Source organism: Microcebus murinus, chromosome 3 (genome assembly GCF_040939455.1).
Source record: "Microcebus murinus isolate Inina chromosome 3, M.murinus_Inina_mat1.0, whole genome shotgun sequence".
Lineage (NCBI taxonomy): Eukaryota > Metazoa > Chordata > Mammalia > Primates > Cheirogaleidae > Microcebus > Microcebus murinus.
This window is the reverse complement of record NC_134106.1, coordinates 61,066,301-61,089,450: the sequence shown is the minus strand read 5'-3', so window position 1 is coordinate 61,089,450 and position 23,150 is coordinate 61,066,301. Positions and strand designations below refer to the sequence as shown.

Below are 23,150 nucleotides of genomic sequence, written 5' to 3'. Positions count from 1 at the left end.
AAAGATGTTGAGGGATTTTTTTATGGGAAGATTTGCTGCTGTGCTCAGTCAGCCCTTACAGAGCGAGGGATCGTGGGAGGTGCCAACTTCAACCCCAGCCCACTGGATAGAGGCTGTGAGGACCCTTCTTGTGAGTGTGAGTCTGAGTCCCCGTCTGCCAAGACAAGTGATACCGCCTGTTGCCTGCGAAACCTAAATGTGAAAGTCAGTGCCTAATAGTCTGGGACTTTGGCAGAGGTAGGATGTTGCTGGCCGTGTTTGTAAGTGTGTGTGTGTGTGTGTGTGTGTGTGTGTGTGTGTGTGAGAGAGAGAGAGAGAGAGAGAGAGAGAGAGAGGTTGGAGGAGAAAAAGAAAGGAAGAAGGACAGGGAGGGAGAGGGAGAGATGGCTCTGCCTGACCGGGGGCTCTGGCAGTGGTGATGCCAGCCCGTGGGCTGCCAGGGAATGGCAGAGTGCAGATTTGTGACTTGTTGGGCAAATGTAGGGTAGGAGACTAAGGGTTTTCCAGAAAGTAGGACTGAGGGAGGACATTGTTTAAGATAATTTTTTTTTCACTCAGAACATTTTTAATAATGCACAGAAACTAAGTATTCATATTACAGATTGTTTTGCATGCAAACATAGAATAGCTTGGAGAACAACATTTAGAAAACAAAAGTCAATGTGAAAAGACAGATTAAAATCACTAAGACAGTACAGGATTTACATGGCTTGGATTTGACAGTTTTCTCACTGCATCATCAACGTCAGAAACCTGTTCCTTCAGCTATCTCCGTTGCTCTGGGTTTAAAGAAATACCTTTTCTTTCTGGTCATTTCACTTTCTGGATCCAACCAGTATTCTCTAATGTCAATTAGAACTTTCCCTTTAAAGCCCCGAACACTTCACTCCCACATTTTCCCAGTCTGAGACACGCTGCCCCGTCTGCTGCTGCTGCCCTGTTTGGAAGATGACAGAGCTCCTGAAGTCTCACCAGTCTTCTGCTTCTTCACAGGCTTCTCTGGAGCAACTTGCTTCTTCCTCCTTAACTTTCTGTCGACTTCACTGTCAGAGTCGCTGCCTGAAGAGCTTGAAGAAACAAATTCCTTGGGTTTAGGCGTGGCTTGGCTCCTGCAGTCCTACACCCTCCTGCTTCCTCTGGAGACTCGGTCTCAGATAATCTTAGAGGTCAGTGACTTGGACCCAGCAGTGAGAACATTTAGGCTGTTGACTCCAGACTTCCCTGCAGCTTTCTTCAGCTCAGGAGTAATTTGCTTGGTTTGAGGGATATTTTATTCTGAACATGGTAAAATGTTGGTAACATTAAGATTTGCTTTTATGTAATAGTGTACTGGCTAAGATAGAATTAATTTGTTTTTCATTTTTGTTTTTGCTTCTTGTGCACATGTATCTGCTTGGGCACGCACGTGGGCACCTGGGTATGTGCAGGAAAAGCCTGCCAGCCTGAGCCTTCTGAACCTCCTCTGATTTTTGCTTTTGTATTTTTTTATTATGGCAAAGTATACGTAATGTACCATTAATCATTTTCAAGTGTACGGTTCAGTGGTATTAATTATACTCACAATGTTGTGGAACTGTGACCACAATCTACTTCCAGAACTTTTCATCATCCCAAACATAAACTGTCCCCATTTAGGCAATCACCCCTCAAGTTTCTCTCCTCCCCTGGCCCCTAGTTACCTCCGTTCTACTTTCTGTCTCCACGAACTTGCCTCATGTGAGTGAAACCATACAGTATGGGTCCTGTTGAGTCTGGCTTATTTCATTCAGTGTAATGTTTCTGGGATTCATGCATGTTGTAGTGTGCATCAGAATCTCATTTCTCTGAAGGCTGAGGAATGTATGGTTGTCCCACCCCTTTTTATCCATTAATGTGTTGGTGGACACTGGGGTTCTACCTTTTGACAAGAGTTAATTTATTTATTTGTTTTGTTGTTGTTGTTGTTATTGTTTGTTTGTTTTGAGACAGAGTCTCACTTTGTTGCCCAGGCTAGAGTGAGTGCCGTGGCGTCAGCCTAGCTCACAGCAACCTCAAACTCCTGGGCTCAAGTGATCCTGCTGCCTCAGCCTCCCAAGGAGCTGGGACTACAGGCATGCACCACCATGCCGAGGCTAATTTTTTCTCTATATATTAGTTGGCCAATTAATTTCTTTCTATTTATAGTAGAGACGGGGTCTCGCTCTTGCTCAGGCTGGTTTCCAACTCCTGAGCTTGAGCAATCGGCCCTCCTCGGCCTCCCAGAGAGCTAGGATTACAGGCCTGAGCCACTGCGCCCGGCCTATTTGTTTTTTTTTTTTGAGACGGTGTCTGGCTCTATGGCCCGGGCTAGAGTGATGTGGCATCAGCATAGCTCACAGCAACCTCAAACTCCTGGGCTCAAGCAATCCTGTTTCTTCAGCCTCCTGAGTAGCTGGGACTACAGGCATGCGCTAGCATGCCTGGCTAATTTTTTCTATATATATTTCGAGTTGTTCAGATAATTTCTTTCTATTTTTACTAGAGATGGGATCTCACTCTTGCTCAGGCTGGTCTTGAAATCCTGACCTCTAGCAATCCTCCTGCCTTGGCCTCCCAGAGTGCTAGGTTTGCAGGCATGAGCCACTGTGCCTGGCCTGAGTTAATTTATTTTTAAAACTATCCAGGAAGGTTGGGCACAGTGGCTCATGCCTGTTATTCTAGCACTCTGGGAGGCCGAGGTGGGAGGATGGTTTGAGCTCAGGAATTCAAGACCAGCCTGAGCAAGAGGGAGACCCTGTCTCTACTAAAAAAATAGAAAGAAATGAGCTGGACAACTAAAAAAAATAAAAAAATAAAAATAAAAAAAATATATATATATATATATAAAATTAGCTGAACGTAGTGGCATATAGCTGTAGTCCCAACTACTCAGGAGGCTGAGGCAGGAGGATTGCTTGAGCCTGGGAGCCTGAGCTTGCTGTAATCTAGGCTGACATCATGGCATTCTAGCCTGGACAACAGAGTGAGACTCTGTCTTAAAAAAAAAAAGTATCCAGGAATAAGATAACATTGAAGCCAAAGTGTGGAGATAGTGAATTTTCAACTGGAGCGTCACCCTGGTGAAGTGCTCTTGAGTTACTTTTTGCATGTATCACCCTCAGAACATCCATGTGAAAGGGTTCAGACTGGTGTATTGGGGACAACTTAATTTAAATTTTGCTGACATGGGTGTTGTTATAAGAAGTTTATTTAAGAAAGAACCATGCAGGAAATACAGACTGGTGTCCAGGTGGCAGCCTGGGGTTTAGAACTCACAGCTGACTGGACAAATGGTGAGGGAGGGTCTGTTCTGTGCACTGGAGGAAATGCATCAGGGTGCCTGGGGCCCAGTCACCTAATGCTCCGGGCAGAGAAGGACCACAGGGGGAGAGAGAAGAACTGAGTGCTCCTCTGTGCAGCCATGGGTCCCCTCTGGGCCAGTCTTCACCCAGCGGGATGTGACCCAGGGGAGAGTGGCAGTTGTTGCTTGAAGCACTGGCCCAACGAGGTGGAGAAGCACCCCCGGGAACAAGTGGAAGCCCCCATGGCTGTAGATCCAGGAAGCAGGAGGACAGAGCCTGCTGGTGGGGTGCTGGGACCCAGCCCCCATCCTCAGAGAAGCCTGGGACCAGGGGAGGGAGGCTAGGCAGGAAGGTTGGCACCCTTGGAGCTCACAGCATGGGGCACATGAGAGTTAACCAGCTCTATGAACAAATTTTAGTGACCCCTCTATGTTTTTAAATAACTACTGAGGAAGTGTCTTCTGCCTCCCACCTCCCCATCAGAACACACACACTTATCCATTCGAAACCACAGACTCGGAATCAAGATGGTGGACGAGAAATACCGCCAGACAGAGTGCCTCTGCAGAAAAGGCAGATTCTAGCAGAAATTAGAAGAAAGAAGCAAGAAGACGAGGCTACATCGAACGAGGGTCAGAAGGACGGGTACCTGAGACTCCATGGGAGGAGGTTGTGGAGGAGAACTGGAAGCTGAGACTGCTGGATCAGCCCAGAGACCAGAGGGAAAGGTAGGTGAATAAGCCAACTTTCCCCTCCCCTGCATCTCGGACTGCTGGTGGGCTCCCCAGCGGGTGGAGAGACCTGCAGACACCAGCCCAGAGACAGCCCAGCCAGTGAGCGGTAAGCCAGTAGCAGATGGGGCACCAGGCTCCCAAATCCCTCGGGGCACCTCCATGTGCACAGACCCGAGCTGCACAGCAGGCGCCATATTGCCTCCTCCTCCCCTCCCCCGACCCTATCTGTGGCTGCCCAGAGGGACAATACAGCCACCAGCTGGAGGCACCTCCAGGGAAAGGGACATTCCCTTTTGGGGCCCTACAGCTGACTAAAGGGAACTCAAACTATGAGCTCCCTACCCGCCTGCCCTCCCAGGTGCTGCTGGCATGGTGATCCCAGGAGAATGGGGCAGACCCTGAGGCTGAGAGACACAGACCCAGCTTGGGCCCCGGTGGGTGAATTGGGACCGGAACTCCTCTCCCTGGTGGGGATACAGTTTGAACTCTGGGACCCAGAGGTGAGACCTGGAGACCAGATCCCGTGCACCGAGGTCTCACATTGCCCAGGGCACAGAAGGGATATGCGAACATCCTACTGAGGTCTATGTACCTTCAGGGGCAGATCAGTGTCTTAGAGGGCAACCCTCCCCCAAAAGGAGGCCGTATGCCCAGCCCAGGTCGCGTTCCTGCGCAGGGAACCTCCCAGCCGGCATCACAATCCGGGGAAGGCCCGGTGGCATGTGGTCTGGGCTGCTGTCAGAGGCCCAGGAGTAGCTGAGGAGTTGGGGAGGGTGGAAAGAAGCAAGGCCCCCTCCAGACTGCGGGTCTCAGACAGCCCCACCCCCACACTCAGATATTCTGATTGAGCGGGGCCATTCCAGCCCCTCCCTGACAACTTTTCCTGGAAGCAGAGAACGGAACTCTGACCCCTGCTAATGGCATTGGTGGTGCCTGAGGGCAGGCTTACCCAACCCGCTGCGCCCAGACTCTCACCTAGTCCAGCCCTCACTGAGGGGGAGAAAAGGACACACCTGGAAGTCCCAGGACCCCACCGACCACCTGAGGCACTAGAGTGCCTCTCTACAGGAACAAGAGCTGATAACAGGACACAAAAACAACAGCGTAGCCTGTTCCTCCAAGCAAGCGCCACCTACTGACAGGGAGGGCATCCTGCACACCCTTTTCACGGCACCTACTGACTCATTATACAGGGAGTGGTCAAATCTCACCCACAGACACCACCTACTGGCTCAGAAACTAAACAAGGCATGTGAATACCCACATGAAAACCTAAAGGAAAGAAACAACAACTGATTGACATGGGAAGAAATCAGTGAAGGAACTCAGGAAATATGAAGAACAAAATGGAAAACACACCCCCAAAGAGGAGCACCAGCCCCCTAGAAACGGACACCAACCAAAATCAGGCAACCAAAATGACAGAAGAGGAATTTTGTATGTGAATCATAAGAACACCTACCGACCTGCAAGAACAATTCAATAACCAACACAAAGAAACCACAAAAAGCCTCCAGGACCTGGAACAAAAGTTCACTAAAGAAATCGACACAATGAAGAAAAGTTTAACTGAACTCCTGGAAATGAAGAATCAGTTCAGGGAACTACAAAATACAGTGGAAAGTCTCAAGAACAGAGTAGATCAAACAGAAGAAAGAATCTCAGAGATTGAAGATAACACCCTCCAATTAAATAAATCAGTCACAGAGATAGAGCAGAGAAATAAGAGAAAAGAGCAAAGCCTACAAGAGATGTGGGATTATGTGAAGAAACCTAATGTGAGTGTCATAGGGTTACCAGAAGGGAAAGATGAAAACACTCAAGGGTTGGACAAGCTATTTGAAGATATAATAGAGGAAAATTTCCCAGGCCTTGCCCAAAATCTCGATATACAAGTTCAAGAAGCCCAGAGGACCCCTGGGAGATTTAATGCAAACAGGAAGACGTCACAACATGCAGTCATCAGACTGACCAAAATATCAACTAAAGAGGCCTTTCTAAGAACTGTAAGACGAAAGAAGCAAGTAACATACAAGGGAAAGCCAATTCGAATAACACCAGACTTCTCTACTGAAACCTTACAAGCAAGGAGAGACTGGGGCTCCATTCTCACTCTTCTGAAACAAAACAATGCCCAGCCTAGAATCTTATTCCCTGCAAAACTAAGCTTCATATATGAAGGAGAAATAAAGACATTCTCAGACAAGCAAAGGCTCAGAGAATTCACCAAGACAAGACCAGCCCTATAAGAAGTACTCAAAACAGTGTTACACACGGAACACCATAATAAAAACTCATGAATATAAAAACAACCAAAACCCAAAGATTAAAGGCCAGATATTACAATTGCTCAAGAGAGAAATCAAAGCAACAATATCCAACCCAACAGAATGAACAGTAATCTACCTTACCTATCAGTTCTCTCAATAAATGTGAATGGTTTAAACTCTCCACTCAAGAGACTTAGGCTGGCTGAATGGATAAGAAATGGACAGGCCAAGTATATGCTGTCTTCAGGAAACATATCTAACCTGAAAGGATGCATATAGACTAAAAGTAAAAGGTGGAGATCAGTATTCCAAGCAAGTGGAAGCCAAAAGAAGGCTGGCATGGCAGTTCTAATTTCAGACGATGTAGTTTTTAAACCAACAAAAGTAGTGAAAGACAAAGAGGATCATTATATAATGGTGAAGGGCACAGTTCAACAAGAAGAGATAACAATTTTAAATATATATGCACCCAACTTAGGTGTACCCAGATTCATAAAGCAAACCTTACTGGATCTAAGCAAATTGATTAATAGCAACTCCATAATCACCAGAGATTTCAACACTCCACTGACGGCACAAGACAGATCCTCCAAACAGAAAATTAATAAAGAAATAATGGACTTCAACAAAACTCTAGAACAATTGGGTCTGACTGACATTTACAGGACATTCTACCCAAAATCCACTGAATACACGTTCTTCTCATCAGCTCATGGGACATTCTCTAAGACTGACCATATCCTACGACACAAAGTAAACCTCAAGAAAATTAAAAAAATAGAAATCATACCATGTACCTTCTCAGATCATAGTGGAATAAAAATAGAAATCAACCCTAACAGAAACTCACATTTCTACACAAAAACGTGGAAATTAAACAACCTCCTACTAAATGATTACTTCATAAATGAAGAAATCAAGATGGAAATAAAAAAATTCTGTGAACAAAATGACAATGGAGAGAAAAGTTATCAGATCCTCTGGGACACAGCTAAAGCAGTTCTGAGAGGAAAGTTTATCTCCATAAATGCCCATAACCAAAATTCAAAAAAATCACAAATAGACAATCTAATGAAATGACTCAAAGAGCTGGAAAAAGAAGAACAGACCAACCCCAAACCCAGCAGAACAAGTGAAATCAACAAGACCAAATCAGAACTAAATGAAATTGAAAACAGGGAAGCTATTCAGGAGATTAATAAAACAAAAGTTGTTCTTTGAAAACCTAATCAAAACGGACACGCCTTTGGCTAAGCTAATGAAAAGCAGAAAAGAGAAATCTCTAATAAGCTCTATCAGGAACAAAAAAGGAGATATCACAACTGATCCCAAAGAGATACAAGATACAATTTATGAATACTACAAAAATCTTTATGCACACAAACTAGAAAATGTGGAGGAAATGGACAAATTTCTAGAAACACACAGCCTCCTTAGGCTCAACCAGGAAGAAATAGATTTCCTGAACAGACCAATCTCAAGAGCTGAAATAGAAACAGCAATTAAAAATCTCCCTAAGAGGAAAAGTCCCGGTCCAGATGGTTTCACACCCGAATTTTACCACACTTACAAAGAAGAACTAGTACCTATCTTGCAGAAACTATTCCACAACATCGAGAAGAACAGAAACCTCCCTGACACCTTTTATGAAGCAAATATTACTCTGATACCCAAACCAGGAAAGGATGCAACAAAAAAAGAAAACTACAGACCAATATCCCTAATGAATATAGATGCAAAAATTTTCAACAAAATCTTAGATAACCGAATCCAGATGCTTATCAAAAAAATAATCCATCACGACCAAGTGGGCTTCATCCCAGGGATGCAGGGATGGTTCAACATACATAAATCTATAAATGCAATTCACCACATAAACAGAAGCAAAAACAAAGACCACACAATTCTTTCAATAGATGCAGAAAAAGCTTTTGACAAAATTCAACACCCCTTCATGATACAAACACTTAATAAAATAGGCATAGAAGGGACATGTCTAAAAATGATACAAGCCATATATGACAGACCCATACCCAACATCATACTGAATGGGGAAAAATTGAAAGCATTCTCACTTAGAACTGGAACCAGACAAGGCTGCCCACTATCTCCACTTCTATTCAACATAGTGCTGGAAGTCCTGGCTACAGCAATCAGACAGGAAAGTGGAATTAAAGGTATCCAAATAGGGGCAGAAGAGATCAAATTTTCACTGTTTGCTGATGATATGATATTATATTTAGAAAACCCCAAAGATCCAACCAAGAAACTCCTGGAACGGATAAATCAATTTAGTAAAGTATCAGGATACAAAATCAATACACAGAAATCAGAGGCATTCATATATGCCAACAACAATCTAATTGAGAACCAAATCAAAGACTTAATTCCCTTCACAATAGCAACAAAGAAATTAAAGTACCTAGGAATATACTTAACCAAGGAGGTAAAAGACCTCTACAGGGAGAACTATGAAACACTGAGGAAGGAAATAGCAGAGGATGTAAACAGATGGAAATCCATACCATGCTCGTGGATCGGCAGACTCAACATCATTAAAATGTCTATACTACCCAAACTGATCTACAGATTCAATGCAATACCTATTAAAATCTCATCAGCATTCTTCACAGACATAGAAAAAATAATTTTACGCTTAGTATGGAACCAAAGAAGACCCCGAATATCAAGAGCAATTCTAGGCAACAAAAACAAAATGGGAGGTATTAATATGCCAGATATCAAACTATACTACAAAGCTGTAGTAATTAAAACAATCTGGTATTGGCACAAAAATAGGAATATTGACCAGTGGAACAGATCTGAGAATCCTGATATAAAACCATCCTCATATAACCATCTAATCTTTGACAAAGCAGATAAAAACATACCCTGGGGAAAAGAATCCCTTTTCAATAAATGGTGCTGGAAAAACTGGACAGTAACTTGTAGAAGGCTAAAGCAGGACCCACACCTTTCACCTCTCACAAAATCAACTCACGCTGGATAACAGACTTAAACCTAAGGTATGAAACTATTAGAATTCTAAAGGAAAATGTTGGAAACACTCTCCTAGACATTGGCCTAGGCAAAGAGTTTATGAAGAAGTCCCCAAATACAATCACAGCAGCAACAAAAATAAATAAATGGGACATGATCAAACTACAAAGCTTCTGCACAGCCAAAGAAACAGTAATGAAAGTAAACAGACAACCTACAGAATGGGAGAAAATTTTTGCATCCTATGCATCTGATAAGGGGCTGATAACTAGAATATACTTAGAACTCATGAAAATCAGCAAGAAAAAATCAAATAACCCTATTAAAAAGTGGGCAAAGGACTTGAACAGAAACTTTTCTAAAGAAGACAGAAAAATGGCCAACAACATATGAAAAAAATGCTCAATATCTCTAATCACCAGGGAAATGCAAATCAAAACCACAATGAGATATGTCTTAACTCCAGTGAGAATGGCCTTTATCAAAAAGTCCCCAAACAATAAATGCTGGCGTGGATGCGGAGAGAAAGGAACACTCCTACACTGCTGGTTGGACTGCAAACTAGTTCAACCTCTGTGGAAAGCAATATGGAGATACCTTAAAGCGATACAAGTGAATCTACCATTTGATCCAGCAATCCCATTACTGGGCATCTACCCAAAAGATCCAATGACACGCTACAAAAAAGACACCTGCACTTGAATGTTTATAGCAGCACAATTGATAACTGCAAGGCTGTGGAAACAGCCCAAGTGCCCATCAATCCAAGAATGGATTAATAAAATGTGGTATATGTATACCATGGAGTACTATTCAGCTCTAAGAAACAATGGTAATATAGCACATCTTATATTTTCCTGGATAGAGCTGGAACCCATACTACTAAGTGAAGTATCCCAAGAATGGAAAAACAAGCACCACATATACTCACCAGCAAACTGGTATTAACTGAGCAGCACCTAAGTGGACACATAGGTACTATAGTAATAGGGTATTGGGCAGGTGGGAGGGGGGAGGGAGGCGTGTATATATATACATAAGGAGTGAGATGTGCACCATCTGGGGGATGGTAATGCTGGAAACTCAGACTTGTGGGGGGGGAAGGGCATTTATTGAAACCTTAAAATCTGTACCCCCATAATATGCCGAAAAAAAAAAAACAAAAACCACAGATGCTTAGTGTACTCTTCCAGGAAAAGAAATGTCTCACGAAAGACATGTATATGGCAAAAAGTAAAAATTTCAAAACATAGGTCAGGCATGGTGGCTCATGCCTATAATCCTAGCACTCTGGGAGGCTGAGGCAGGAGGATCGTTTGAGCTCAGGAGTATAAGATCAGCCTGAGCAAGAGCAAGATCCCATCTCTACTAAAAAAAAAAATAGAAAGAAATTAGTCGGACAACTAAAAAAAAAATATATATATATATATATATTACTTTGGCATGGTGGTGCATGCCTGTAGTTCCAGCTACTCAGGAGGCTGAGGCAGGAGGATCGCTTCAGCCCAGGAGTTTGAGGTTGCTATGAGCTAGGCTGACCCCACGGCACTCTAGCCCAGGCAACAGAGTGAAATTCTGTCTCAAAAAAAAAAAATTCAAACAAGGAAAGGTGTCGAGCAGTCCCTAGGCGAGCCCTCATTTCCACAGGCTGTGATCCTGGGGCACCTTCCTACCAACAGAGGTACACCTGGCTTCAGATCTTGCCTTCTTGCCCCTGCCAAGTGGTGGAGCCAATGGGCCAAGAGGGCGGGAGCCAGGCTGGGTTGACCCTTGGACCTGGCTAAGGTTTCTGGCCTTTGGATTTGGCCAGGAGGAAGTGGGTCGAGGGCCTACAGAGATTGGAGGATTCCAGGGAGAAAGAGAGCAAGCAGGCCAGAGTACTTATTCTGGTCTGTCCCCAGATATCTTTTCTGCTCAGGACCTCCTCTCTGCTCAGCTCCTTGGTCAGGTTCCTATACCCCTCCTTCCCACTCAGGCCTGTGGGTTCCTGGACCATCTTTGCCTTCCCCTCTACACACACCTTCATCATCTGCCCTTCTGTTAACTCTACCTACACAATCTGCTGGAATTATCCTAATTGGACTGTTGGACCCTGATACCCTCTCCCTTAGAGGATTTGTTTAAAAGGTTACAGAACATTTCTTCTCTATAGACCTGGAAGCATTATCCTACCATTTCTGAACATCTTACTGAGGATGACCTGTCTGTCTACTTTCTTTCCTGTTTCCTTTTTTTTTTTGGACAGAGTCTCACTCTGTTGCCCAGGCTAGAGTGCCATGGGCATCAGCCAAGCTCACAGCAACCTCGAACTTCTTGGCTCAAGTGATCCTACTGCCTCAGCCTCCCAGGTAGCTGAGACTACAGGCATGCGCCACCATGCCCGGCTAATTTTGTTTATATAGATATATTTTTTAGTTGTTCAACTAATTTCTTTCTAATTTTTTAATAGAGAGAGGGTCTCGCTCTTGCTCGGGCTGGTCTTGAACTCCAGTTCAAACGATCTTCCAGCCTCGGCCTCCCAGAGTGTTAGGATTACTGGCATGAGTCACACTGCCCAGCCTATTTTCTTTCCTGTTGAAGCGATTTGTTGCTATTTTGTTTTACTCATCTCTTTTAAATTATGAGTCCTCACTGGAATCCAGGATAATGATCTGAGGTTGGGCTACTGGAGTCTTGATGAGAAGTCAGGGGAATGATGTCTTTCCAGGAGCGCAAGGTAAGGGAGCCTGAGTTGATGTTTCCCTTCTTCCTGTGAACTCCCAGGATGCCACTTGATTATCTACCTTCCAACTCACTGGCCCTTTCCAGCCTGGGGTGGTCCAGTAGGGGAGTGATCTTCACAGATGCAAGCATGGGATGTCATTGGCATGCTCCCCTCAAACCCCACAACTCTCAGAGGAACAGTGATTCCAAAAATATATTGCTCATTACTTATATAATCCGTTTCCTAAGGGCAATAGAAAAACAAATAAAATAGTTTATCAGGGTACTTGTAGCTGTTAATGCCTCGTTAATTGTTAAGCATTCATTGTTAAAAAGTAAGAAATAACGGCAATAAAATATATATATATATATATATATATATATATATATATATATATATATATATATAAAAGAAATAGCAGCAATACAAGTGCTTAATGAGAAGTGCAAGACCCTGAAAGGGGGGAGGCATCAGGTACAAGATTCCTCTGGAGGGGAGTGGTCAGAAGTCTTGATGGAGTGGGTAGCACTAAAGTGGGTCTTGAAGAAAGAACAGGGCCTCAGTCACATATTGGAATTTGGCCAAGTACGGCCTGACCACTGGCGACAGGATGGGTGTGGTGGGGCTTGGTGGGTGGATCTTACCTCCCACCAGACAGAGCTGGTTCTCCTTGCACGTGGGGCTTTTAGCTACTCCATCACTGGCCAGACACCTGTGGGCCAGCATACTGTACTAAAAAGCAAGAATGCGTAGGCTTTGGGCCTAGAGCTACCTAGCTTTGAGTTTCCCCCTCCCACCTGGGGCCTTGGGTAGGACACCTCAGCTTTCTGGGTCTGGGTCTCCCGTTTATCAAAGTGGGACATTAATACCGACCTTAGGTCTTGTACAGTATAGGAAAATATCTTTCTAACGGTGCCAGTATCTAATAATTTCTTGTTACAAAACATCCATTTCTTCTTCCTTTATGCACCTGGTAGTGCTGAGGCAGGCAGAAGACACGGGAGATGCCTGGTCTCCCCTCCACAGTGGACACACGCCGGTGTGTGCCAACTGCCTGACCTCAACAGAGCTGTGGAGCTGTGGAGCTCAGCAGGAGCTGACTAGAGGCCATAACGTCCAAGCAGAGGGCCTCGCCCCCACTCTCTTGCTAGACAGTCAGTGGTTATAGGAAGCGGGAGATGACGTTGTTGCCCAGGCAGTAGAGCTGTGGGGGTGGTGAGGGCACAAGGAAGTCTCCGCAGGGGACGCACGTCTGGAGCCTAGGTGTACCCCAGCCAGGCTGAGAGCCCAGGCCCAGGGACAGGTGCTTTGTAGGGGCCAGACTTGTGGCTCCGGCTAGGGGTGGTCACTGGAACTGGAGCCTTGTCCTTTCTTCCTCAAAGAGGCCAGGGCAGGGGCACCTGCCAGGTAGGAGAGAGGAGGGACATGCTTTGGGGACCCCCACAGGGCAGGCTGGGGCCGAGCGGGTAGGGCCTTCGCCCTGCCTCTCAACGGGCCCCCCGTGGCTGCCCTCAGGGCCAAGCGAACAATAGTTTATAGTGAGCCGGGCGGCCAAACATATATATTTAACCAGCTGTGGGAGGAGTCGAGAATATTGATGTGAAGAGAAACAGGAGCCTGCACAATGGAGCCATCTGGCCTTTCATGGGGTCCCTGTTCAGAAATGGCCGCCCTGTCTGTCAAAAAGGGGAGACAGACACCAAACCCTCTCTGCGCATGTTCCCTAGGCTGTTGGCATCAGGTCATCGTTGGTGGCCTTTTATCAGCAAAGAATGCTGGTCTGGCCCTCAGGGAACAAGGCTGATGGTCGTCAGCAAGGGAGGGGTAAAGTGATGGGCTTGGGACCTCCCCGTCATGGCTGGGAACTCAGTTTTAAGGTTTCTCTGGGGTCCCCCTTGGCCAAGAAGGGGTGGGTTCAGGAAGCCCGGAGCTGAGGATTTTATTTTTAGTTGACACTGCAAAGCAACATCACCCTGCGTGGCAGGGCAGTCCTCAGGCCTCCTCTCTTGGGACCCCAATCCCTGGACCCCTTCCTTGGTGGCAGGACTAGCCTGCCCAGGCTTTCTGCAGTGACTAGACTGGAGGTGGGAGGGGGTGTCATGCCGGCGCACACTCCCGAGGAGTGTCAGCAGTGGAAGTGACGGAAACTCAGGAAGACCGAGAAGTTCAGTCACTGCTGAACTGGGTGCCTGGAGGAGGCGCAAGGCCTGGGCCGGGGACCTAGACGTGCTCCGCACTGCCTGAGCCCGCAGAGCCCGTCCTCTGACGGTGGACAAACAGATTACAAACAAAATCTCCTCCCAACCCAGAGAGCCTCTCTGCAGAGGTGGAAGAGAAAGAAAACACTTCTGTCATTGAAGATGTATTAAAGCAGAGTGTGATGCACACCACAGGCAATCCGCTAAGAGACTGCAAAGACAGGAAGAAACTCCACCTGTCGGCCCCGCCCGGGGAGGCAACCCCTTCTGAGACCCATTCCATACTGTCCCTGTTCCCAAGATGAGCTGCAACCAGTACTCGGGTGAGGGGGCTCCACGGCACCGTTGGCCACACCCAGTTTATCCTAGATTCATCTTACATCCCCCTGGCCATCTGTGTTCGCTAATTAGCTTGATGCACAGAAAAAATAAACTCCTCTCTTGATGACAGCAGGTCAATTTACAACCCGGAGAGGAAGCGACACGAGATGGGGGCGCTATCTCCCTTGATGATTAGGTTTCCAAACGAGGGGCCCCCAGGTCTTCGAGGAAGACCGTCCTGGGTTGTAAAACTGGCAAGAGGTTTATTGAGCTGTCACAAAAGTTTGCAGGTTGTCTACATCTCAAAGTGGCACAGGAAGAATTTACAATGACACATTTTCTAAAGAAAATGCTCTAAGAAAAGGGACAGAGGGCCTCTCTTGCCCTCTTCAGGTCTCCCTGTGTTGCCAGGCTGGATGTGAACTCCTGGCCTCAAGGGATCCTCCCACCTCAGCCTCCCGAGGAGCTGGGACTAGAGGCAGGAGTCACTGCACCTGGCTGTTCCTCTCTTTTAACACAAAGTATTAGGGTTCCTAGTTTTCATTTTCTTTGCTGTTTCTGAGAGCAGTGTCCTGTCACTTCTCAGCATAGCACCAGTAATTCCCAGCCTAACACAGAATCTGTGCAGTGAAAAGATGGTGTTTTCCTTATTCCCCCAAAATAAAAAAGACAGAACGAAAGAAGGAAAGACAAGGCGTAAGATGTGCAACATTTGGGGGATGGACATGCTTGAAGCTCCTACTCGAGGGGGGAAGGGGGCATGGGCAATATAAGTAACCTTAACACTTGTACCCCCATAATACACTAAAATAAAAAAATAAAATAAAAATAACGTAATGAAAACATAAAAAAAGAAAGAAGGAAGGAAGGAAGGAAGGAAGGAAGGAAGGAAGGAAGGAAGGAAGGAAGGAAGGAAGGAAGGAAGGAAGGAAGGAAGGAAGGAAAAGAAGAAAGAAAGAAAGACCACCTGGCTTAGTATTTTGTATAAATCTGCATGTTCCTTTCAAGAAAATCTTAACTCTAAGGAATTGGAATGAGATTTAGTGGAGACAGCTCGGGACGCTGGGTTGTTCGTTTGCTCTCTTTCCTTGGAAAGGCTTCACTGGTAAGCACTGGCTGTCACAAAGCAGACCTGAATATAACAGCTTTTACGTACAGGCTAGAGACACACAACTTTAGTTATGCACTTGGGGCATTATTTGTAGCAAAAGCCCAAATCCAGCCCAGCTTCCAAGGAGGCTCTAGGACTTATCCATTTCTTTAATACTTGAGAATTTAACTAGAGCTAGAAGACTTTTCAGAAATGATCTCCTTTGAACAGGTGCCAGGCCTCCAACCCACGGCAGGCACTTGGCCGAGTTTTGTTCACTGAATTAATGAATCTTTCAGGTCTCATGAAGAAAACCCAGGCTTCTATCAGGAGAGTCATAAAAATGCAGGAGTGACACTAAACATTGGGAGAGACCAGAAGCCTGGAGGAAACCGAGGCAGCTGTGCTTTGGGGAAGCCACGGCAACCAGCGCGCTCACAGGGAGAGAGAGCCCAGGGACAGACAAGCCCCTCGCCCTGCACTTGACTCTCAGCTTTCTGGCTGGTTAGTACTAGTCGCACTCACCTTGGGAACACACAAGTGCACTTTGGAGCCCTCTGTGCACCCCCTTTGCTTCCTAGGTCAACTTTAGCTAAACATTGAAATGTTCATAGGAAACATTGAAATGAACTGAGAACAATTTAACAAAGATCCGCAGACTCACCACCAGAGCTGATGTTGTCATAGTTAGACTTTACCTTGGAGGTCCCCTCAGATGCCAGAGATCTGGATCCCAGCAGGCTGCACCACGGCCCTGCATCCCAGCTGCCAGCTCGCAGCTGCTGGCTTGTGACAAGGACGGCTGCGGGATGGCACCTGCAGGGCGAGTCTCCATCTTTCGGCATCTGCTCTCCAGTGTCCTCGTGGAAGCCCTTGCCACCAACGTGGCTGTCATCTCTGACCCCTTCCTTGTCCTCATCCCTGTGTGAATCATTCTAACTCCTGCCATTTCTGCCCCTAATGCACCTCCCTTGGTCCCTGTGTCACCATCTTGACTGCCTGACTCTGGTCGATCCCCTGCTGTCTCCTGGGCCTCTGCTGGCCCACAGGCTCCTTTGTGAACCCTGAATAAGGCACCGGCTCGAGTAACGCAGCCTGCTGGAAGCCCAGTTTGGTTGGCAAATAATGCCTTTGAGCAAATAGGAAAAAGATGCCCTGTCCTTAGGCCAGACTCAGCTCCGTGCCACGCTCATGGCTTGGCAAGCTGAGGAAGGCTGGAATTAGTGCCCACGAGCTCCTCTTGGCCAGGTACCATGGTGCAGAGGGCACCCTGCACACCTGCACTAGGGACCTTTGTGCCAGCTGGATGCTGCACGAGCCTCCCGGGGTACCTGCTTCCAGCCCCGCGTCCTCAAATCCACTGTCCATGTGCAGCCAGAGTGATGCGTGTGCCCGTGAGCGTGTGCACGTGCGCGCACACACACAGCAAGTGCCCACAGCCTCCCCTTGCTCTTGGAATAGAGTCCAAACTACGTCACCAGGACGAGATACCAGCCCCCCTCTCCCACTCTCTCCAGCCACGGCCCACCTGTCATGAAGGCTTTCCCTGCGTCCCACCTCAGGGTCTTCAGGCTTCTGTTCCCTCAGCCTGACACGCTGCCCTCACCCTGCCTTGCTCAGGCTCCCTCTGCTTCTGGCCCTCCCTTGGGAGCAGCCAGTGCCTCTCCCTCCCCCCACCCTCGTCGTGGTCATCACGGCCGTGAGAGGCATCCTCTTGTGTCCCAGACACCGAAAGCTCCTGAGCAGCTCCCAAGCGTGAGACCCCACGTCCGCCGGCTTCCCTGCTCACCCCAAGTGCCCGCACGGCCTGGCCCAGGACAGTCATTAACTGAATATTACACAGAAAGGCCTGCTTACACTTGTGACCCTGCCTTCAGCAAGCCCTGAGTACATTCATTCTTACCTGCTTGGCGACTTTAGTGCTTGTGGGGAGAGGCGCGAGTTAATTTTTGGAAGGGAAGCCTCCCTTTGATAGCTCACAACGTCTATATTTTTCAGGTTTGTTTGGCTTTTGCCTGTTTTACTGCTACCTGGACAGTGGGAAATGTTCAACCACTCTTCTGGCACAGGCTCTGCCCAACAAGCAGAACACACACCAGGTGCACACCGTGCTGTGCCTGTCTGCTGTGTCGGCCTTGCTCCCAGCTGAACCTGACATCCAGAACGTCGTGTGTGCATCACACACAACTGTGGAGTGAGTGAATGAATGAATGGATGATGAATAAAGTTGGAAAGGGGTGAGGTAAGTGCAAAAACTGCCAACCATTGATTTTTTTCATGGACCAGGTGGAAACAGCCTAGCTGTGAGGGACCTTGTTGCTGAGTCAGGGGACTTGGCCTCTGGCCGGCGATGACCGAGCAGAGGGTGCATGGCACTAGCAGCTGTGTGCAGGGGACTAGGGTGGGTCGCAGACAGCACCAGGTGTGCCGAGTGGGAGATGCTCCAGACCTGAAGTGCCACAGCAAGAGAGGTCTAGGGCATCAGGGAGGGAGCACCCGGTGCTGTTCCCTGCGTACCCGCTCCAGCCACATTTCCCAGTGACCACAAAGGGGAATGCACACTGCGCTCCCTGGTGAGTCAGCCCAGCTCTTTGACCCTGAGGTTGATGATTATCAGACCCCCAGGAGCCAGCCAATGAGGGCACTGAGCATCCATGCCTGTCCCCAGAGGTGCAGCAGTCCCTGGACAGTCTCTCCTTGGTGCCATCAGAGGTTGAGGGCTCAGGCTGCGCTGGACACTCAAAGCTCCTGCGGTGCCAGGTGAGGGACGGGTGGAAGGACAGAACTCTGAGTTGGACTTTCCTCGAGATCTTGAGGCTGGGCCATTCTTGGTATTTGCCTCTTATGGCATCTCAGCAACGTAAAACTATGCAGTCAAGGGGGAAAGAGCCCTTGCTGAAACTTGTGCTTGTGAGGACAGGATTTCTGCAATGCATGGTTTCTGGGGAGAGAAGAAAGCGCTGGGGACATTAGCCTGGCTGCTGCAGGTGTCATCCCAATATACCAAGAAGCTGAGAGAGCCAAAAAAGGGTAAAGAGGGTAGAAAGGAAGTTACTTTATATACCACAGATTTATAGAAGTTATTACATCCTTAGAACAGCCCCACAAAGCAGGTTTTATTTTACCCTGTTCTACAGATGAAGAAACATAGGCTCAGAGAGGTTACGGGAGCTGCCCAAGGTCACACAGCTATAAAGCGAGGGAACCAGGATTTAAATGCTGGTCTTTTGGACTGTCCCTTCTCGCAGTGGAGGTGGCCTGCTCCTCGTGAGCAAAATCAGAAAGACACATCTGGAGCAGGGTCTCCCCGTCCCTGCGAGACTGTGAGGCATGGGGCACTCACGTGGCTTTCTGTCTCTTCTCCAGGGCTGCCAGGAAGGTGTGCGGGGACTCCTCACTGTCTCTGTTGGACCTTAACATTCAAGACGCAGGGGTCTCCCCATGGCCCCTTATCTCATCCGAAAATACCAGGAGAGCGACCACAAGTGGGTCGTGGATTTGCTTTCCCGGGGAATAACCGAGCACATTCCCGCCACTTTCCGCCACGTGCTGAAGCTGCCCCGGACTCTCGTGCTCTTACTTGGGGGGCCCCTCGCCCTACTCCTGGTCTCTGGCTCCTGGCTCCTGGCTCTCACATTCAGCCTCGGCCTCCTCCCCGTCCTGTGGTTCCTTGCTGCACGTCCCTGGAGGCAGTACGTGGACGTGATGTTGCGCACAGACATGGCTGACATCACCAAATCCTACTTGAGTGAGCCTGGCTCCTGCTTCTGGGTGGCTGAGTCTGAGAAGAAGGTGGTGGGCACAGTGGGAGCTCTGCCTGTTGATCACCTCACTTTGCAGGAGAAGCGGTTGCAGCTGTTTCACCTCAGTGTGTCCTCTGAGCACCGTGGTCAGGGGATAGCAAAAGCCCTGGTCAGGACTGTCCTCCAGTTTGCCCGGGACCAGGGCTACAGTGAGGTTGTCCTTGATACCACCACAATGCAGGTGTCAGCTCTGGGCCTCTACCAGGGCATGGGCTTCCGCAATACAGGCCAGTCCTTTCACAGCATAGATTTCAGGCTAGTGGCTGTTCATACAATTCATTTCATCTACCACCTCCTTTATGCTCAGGGGGGTGGCCCGTGATCTCCTTCCTTGTGCATCAGTCGGGAGGGGATCCTCCATGCTGCAGTAATTAGCAGAGCTGCCTTTCAGTGCTGACACAATAAAAGCTTATTGGCTGTTCACATCAGAGCCCCAGTGTCTGGTGGGGTGGTGGCGTATGGGGTAATGGTCCATTCAGTTTTTGTGGGTCATGTCTATTTCGTTTTGTAGTGTCATGATGATGTTGCATAAGAAAATACCACAAAACAATAACAAGCAACTATTTAGCACATGAGCCTACAGGTCAGCAGTTTTGGCTGGGCTTGGCTGGGCAGCACCTCTGGTCTCAGGTGGCTGAGCCAACCCCACTGTCAAAGGCCATGCGGTTGGCTAAAGTGACAGGGTGATGGAGCTCTCATATCCCACAGCTGAGCTCAGGCATGGTTTTCAGGTAATTGCAGAGAAGGAAAAACTGAAGCAGAAATGAGGAAATGTACTTTGAAGCAGCTGTCGCATCTGCTGACACCCTGGGGTCAGGGGAAGAGGTGGATCTGCCTCTGCAGTGAGAGTAGCAGCAAAGTCACGTGGCAAAGGGGTGGGAGGTGGTTATGGGGAAGAATCGGGGACAATGACATAGTCTATCTGTTCTAGGTCGAAGGTCTCTGAGAGAGAAGAAGGTGGCTGGGGATAGAAGGTGGAATTCAACATGAGATCAACCTGGACCCAGCCTTGGGTTCCCAGCAGGACTGAAGTTAGGCTGGGCATTGGGTCTTCCGATGTGTTCGGGAAGAGGGCATGGGATTGTGCATTTCCCAGATCTGTCACACTTGGGTCCTAGCCTCTGTCCCCAAAAGCTGAGAGACTCCAGATTTTCATAGGTACCGGGGGTCTGACCACACCAGGCCTTAGGCTCATATCCAGTGGCAAGTTGGTACTTGGGCCTGTGGTCATGTTGGGGCACCAAGCCCCTTTCCCAGCTAGTTCATCACCAACATGGTGCCCCTGTGAGTGGTCCAGAGCCTCTCACTGGGTTCTCCCAAATAAGAGGTCAAGTCCTTGGCCTGTTACTGAAAGCTCAGCACCTGGCCACCAGGCCGAATCAGAAGAAGAAGGACAAGTGGTTGAAGAGAAGGAAAGAGATGTTTATTCCTTTCCTAGTTAAGGAGTAAAAAGGCAGACTATGATCCTCAAATCCTGTTTTCCTCCCCCATATTCGAAAATACAGAGTTTTTAAGGGGGCTTCTCAGGTTCACGGTATTGATGTCAACTACAGTTAATAGTTCTGGTCCTTTCATCTCCAGAGTCTGTTTGGAGCCCCCACCAGTCTGGAGCCAGGCCAGAGTGGCCTGGGTTATCTCGGGACTGCCTGCAGCTCCTCCATATCTCCTGCAATGCAAAGGACAAAGAAAACCCTCCCCTGGTCCAGCTGCTGGTCTCGGGCAGGGAAGCCAGTTTTAGGGAGAAACAGAATTAACACTCTAGAACAGGGGTCCTCAAACTTTTTAAACAGGGGGCCAGTTCACTGTCCCTCAGACCGTTGGAGAGCTGAACTATAGATTTAAAAAAACTATGAACAAATTCCTATGCACAGTGCACATATCTTACTTTGAAGTAAAAAAATAAATGGGCAAAAACACCCGCATGTGGCCCTTGGGCCGTAGTTTGAGGACGCCTGCTCTAAAGAGTGATAGGGTTTTACAAAGAAAACCCTCCCCTGGCCCAGCTGCTGGTCTCAGGCAGGGAAGCCAGTTTTAGGGAGAGACAGAATTAACACTCTAAAGAGTGAGAGGGTTTTACAAAGAAAGCAATCCCCTGGCTGGCCAAGCCAAGCCAAGCCAAGCCTCTTGCCTGCGGCAGGTAAGGTAGGGAAGTCACTTTTAGTGAGAGACTGGAAACATATTTCCCCCCACCTTTTTCAGGCCATTCCCTCTGTTACAGGGTGTTTCAGGAAGTCCAGGCGCCCTTCCATCCAGGGTCATGTGACACACAGGCGGTATTTGGGGTCCTCTCCAGCCCTGGCAGTGTTCCCTGCTTGCAGCTGACTTCTGAAGGGTCAGACAGGCCACACCAAACATACTCCTGCCAACTGGCTTTGCAGGCAGGTTTCACCTAAATGGAGACACTTATCCATGAGCTCGGCATAGTTCCAAGCATTCGTGTTGCTGCCTAGGACCACAGGCCTCCAGTCTGTCCTCCTACCCCTCTGTGCTGGTCTCTTTTCCCCCTGGCCTCGTGGGCCACCGCACTCCTCTCTGCCAGGCCATCGGCCTCGTCAGGGCCGCCTCCCTTGTGCTTCTCTGAAAACCCAACTATGGAATCCCTTGTCAAACTGCCCCCACCACCGATGTTTTAAACTGAGCTGCTGTTACCTCCGGAGATGTGGTTCCTGCTTATTATTGATTGGTGGGGCCCTGGGGCCCAGCCTTTCCGAGGCAGGAAGAGGGTGCCAGGCTCCCCCGCTGCTCTGCCCAGCTCTCCTTGCCCCGCAAGGCCTGTGCCCTCGGGAGGAGTTTCCAGGTGAGCAGTGGACCTGGGCCAGGGACCAAGGAGGCCCACAGTGGTTCCTGTGCTTTGAAAGATTTAGTCTATGACAATGAAATTTCTTCACTGATCCCACACAGGCGTGGTCAAGCCCTCCTGGGACCTACGCCCAGAGGTGGCTGAGAGACCCGGTTAGGGGCAAGGAGGTAAGCATTGTCCTAAGAGGTGATGAGGGGTTCCTGGGCCCTATGGAAGGACATGAAAAGGGGCCCAACCCTCATCGGTGGATGGCTACACGGAGGGACAGGGCTTCTCCTTCCAGAAATTCAGAGCCATGGTGGAGCTTGGCCCAGCCCCACACAGCCCCTTCTAGTTCTTGCAACAACTGAAGCTCTTTTCGCTTGAGGCCTTCGAACTGCTGTTCCCTTCACTGGAACATTCTTCTCCCCTCTCCCCAGCTCCTTGTTTGTTCAGGAGCTGACTAACTTTGAACTGACAGCAAGGAATTCTCTTGCTTTTATTCTGACAGTTATTGTAACTTAGGCCTTTGCTACTCAAAGTGTGGTCCCCAGACCGGCGGCAGGAGCATTGCCTGAAACTTGCTAAAAAGAAGTGTGGATGCAAAGCCTACTATGCCCACAAGAGCAATATTAGCATGATAGTATCAATGCTGGACGGCTTCCTTCTGCATGCAACTCTGAGGCCCCGTCCATGAGGCGAGAGGTCGGGAGCGCCCTCTGCTGGTGGCCGCTCCCCACTGCCCGGTCATCCTGGGGACATGCTGGGCGCTGACAGCCAGGGAGAGAGGGGGGCTGGTGCCCTCCCCACACCACACTCACTGGCAGCGGGGCTGTGGGCACTGCTGTCCTGCAGGATTCAGACACAGCTGCGGAACTGACTATGTCTGGCTGTGAATCTGGGGGGAGGGTATCATAGGGTCAGGAGACTGGGCTGGGGTACCGGGAGGTCA

General features: G+C 48.3%; 1 protein-coding gene and 1 pseudogene across 2 annotated transcripts; one reads left to right on the top strand and one right to left on the bottom strand.

Moving 5' to 3' along the window:
* Nucleotides 1–615: 615 nt before the first annotated feature.
* On the bottom strand, nucleotides 616–16,451 carry LOC142869928 (activated RNA polymerase II transcriptional coactivator p15 pseudogene; annotated as a pseudogene).
* Nucleotides 16,452–17,715: 1,264 nt separating this feature from the next.
* LOC142869966 (N-acetyltransferase 8B-like) lies at nucleotides 17,716–19,842 on the top strand. 2 transcript variants are annotated; one of them, XM_076000473.1, is made up of 2 exons: nucleotides 17,716–17,858; nucleotides 18,983–19,842. In XM_076000473.1, exon 2 carries the CDS (start codon nucleotides 19,058–19,060, stop codon nucleotides 19,739–19,741), a length of 684 nt encoding a protein of 227 aa, XP_075856588.1. In that variant the 5' UTR covers nucleotides 17,716–17,858; nucleotides 18,983–19,057; the 3' UTR covers nucleotides 19,742–19,842. The 2 variants fall into 2 exon arrangements, with proteins under 2 accessions (XP_075856588.1, XP_075856587.1); XM_076000472.1 differs by lacking the exon at nucleotides 17,716–17,858 and adding an exon at nucleotides 18,269–18,376.
* The last annotated feature ends 3,308 nt before the right edge of the window (nucleotides 19,843–23,150 follow it).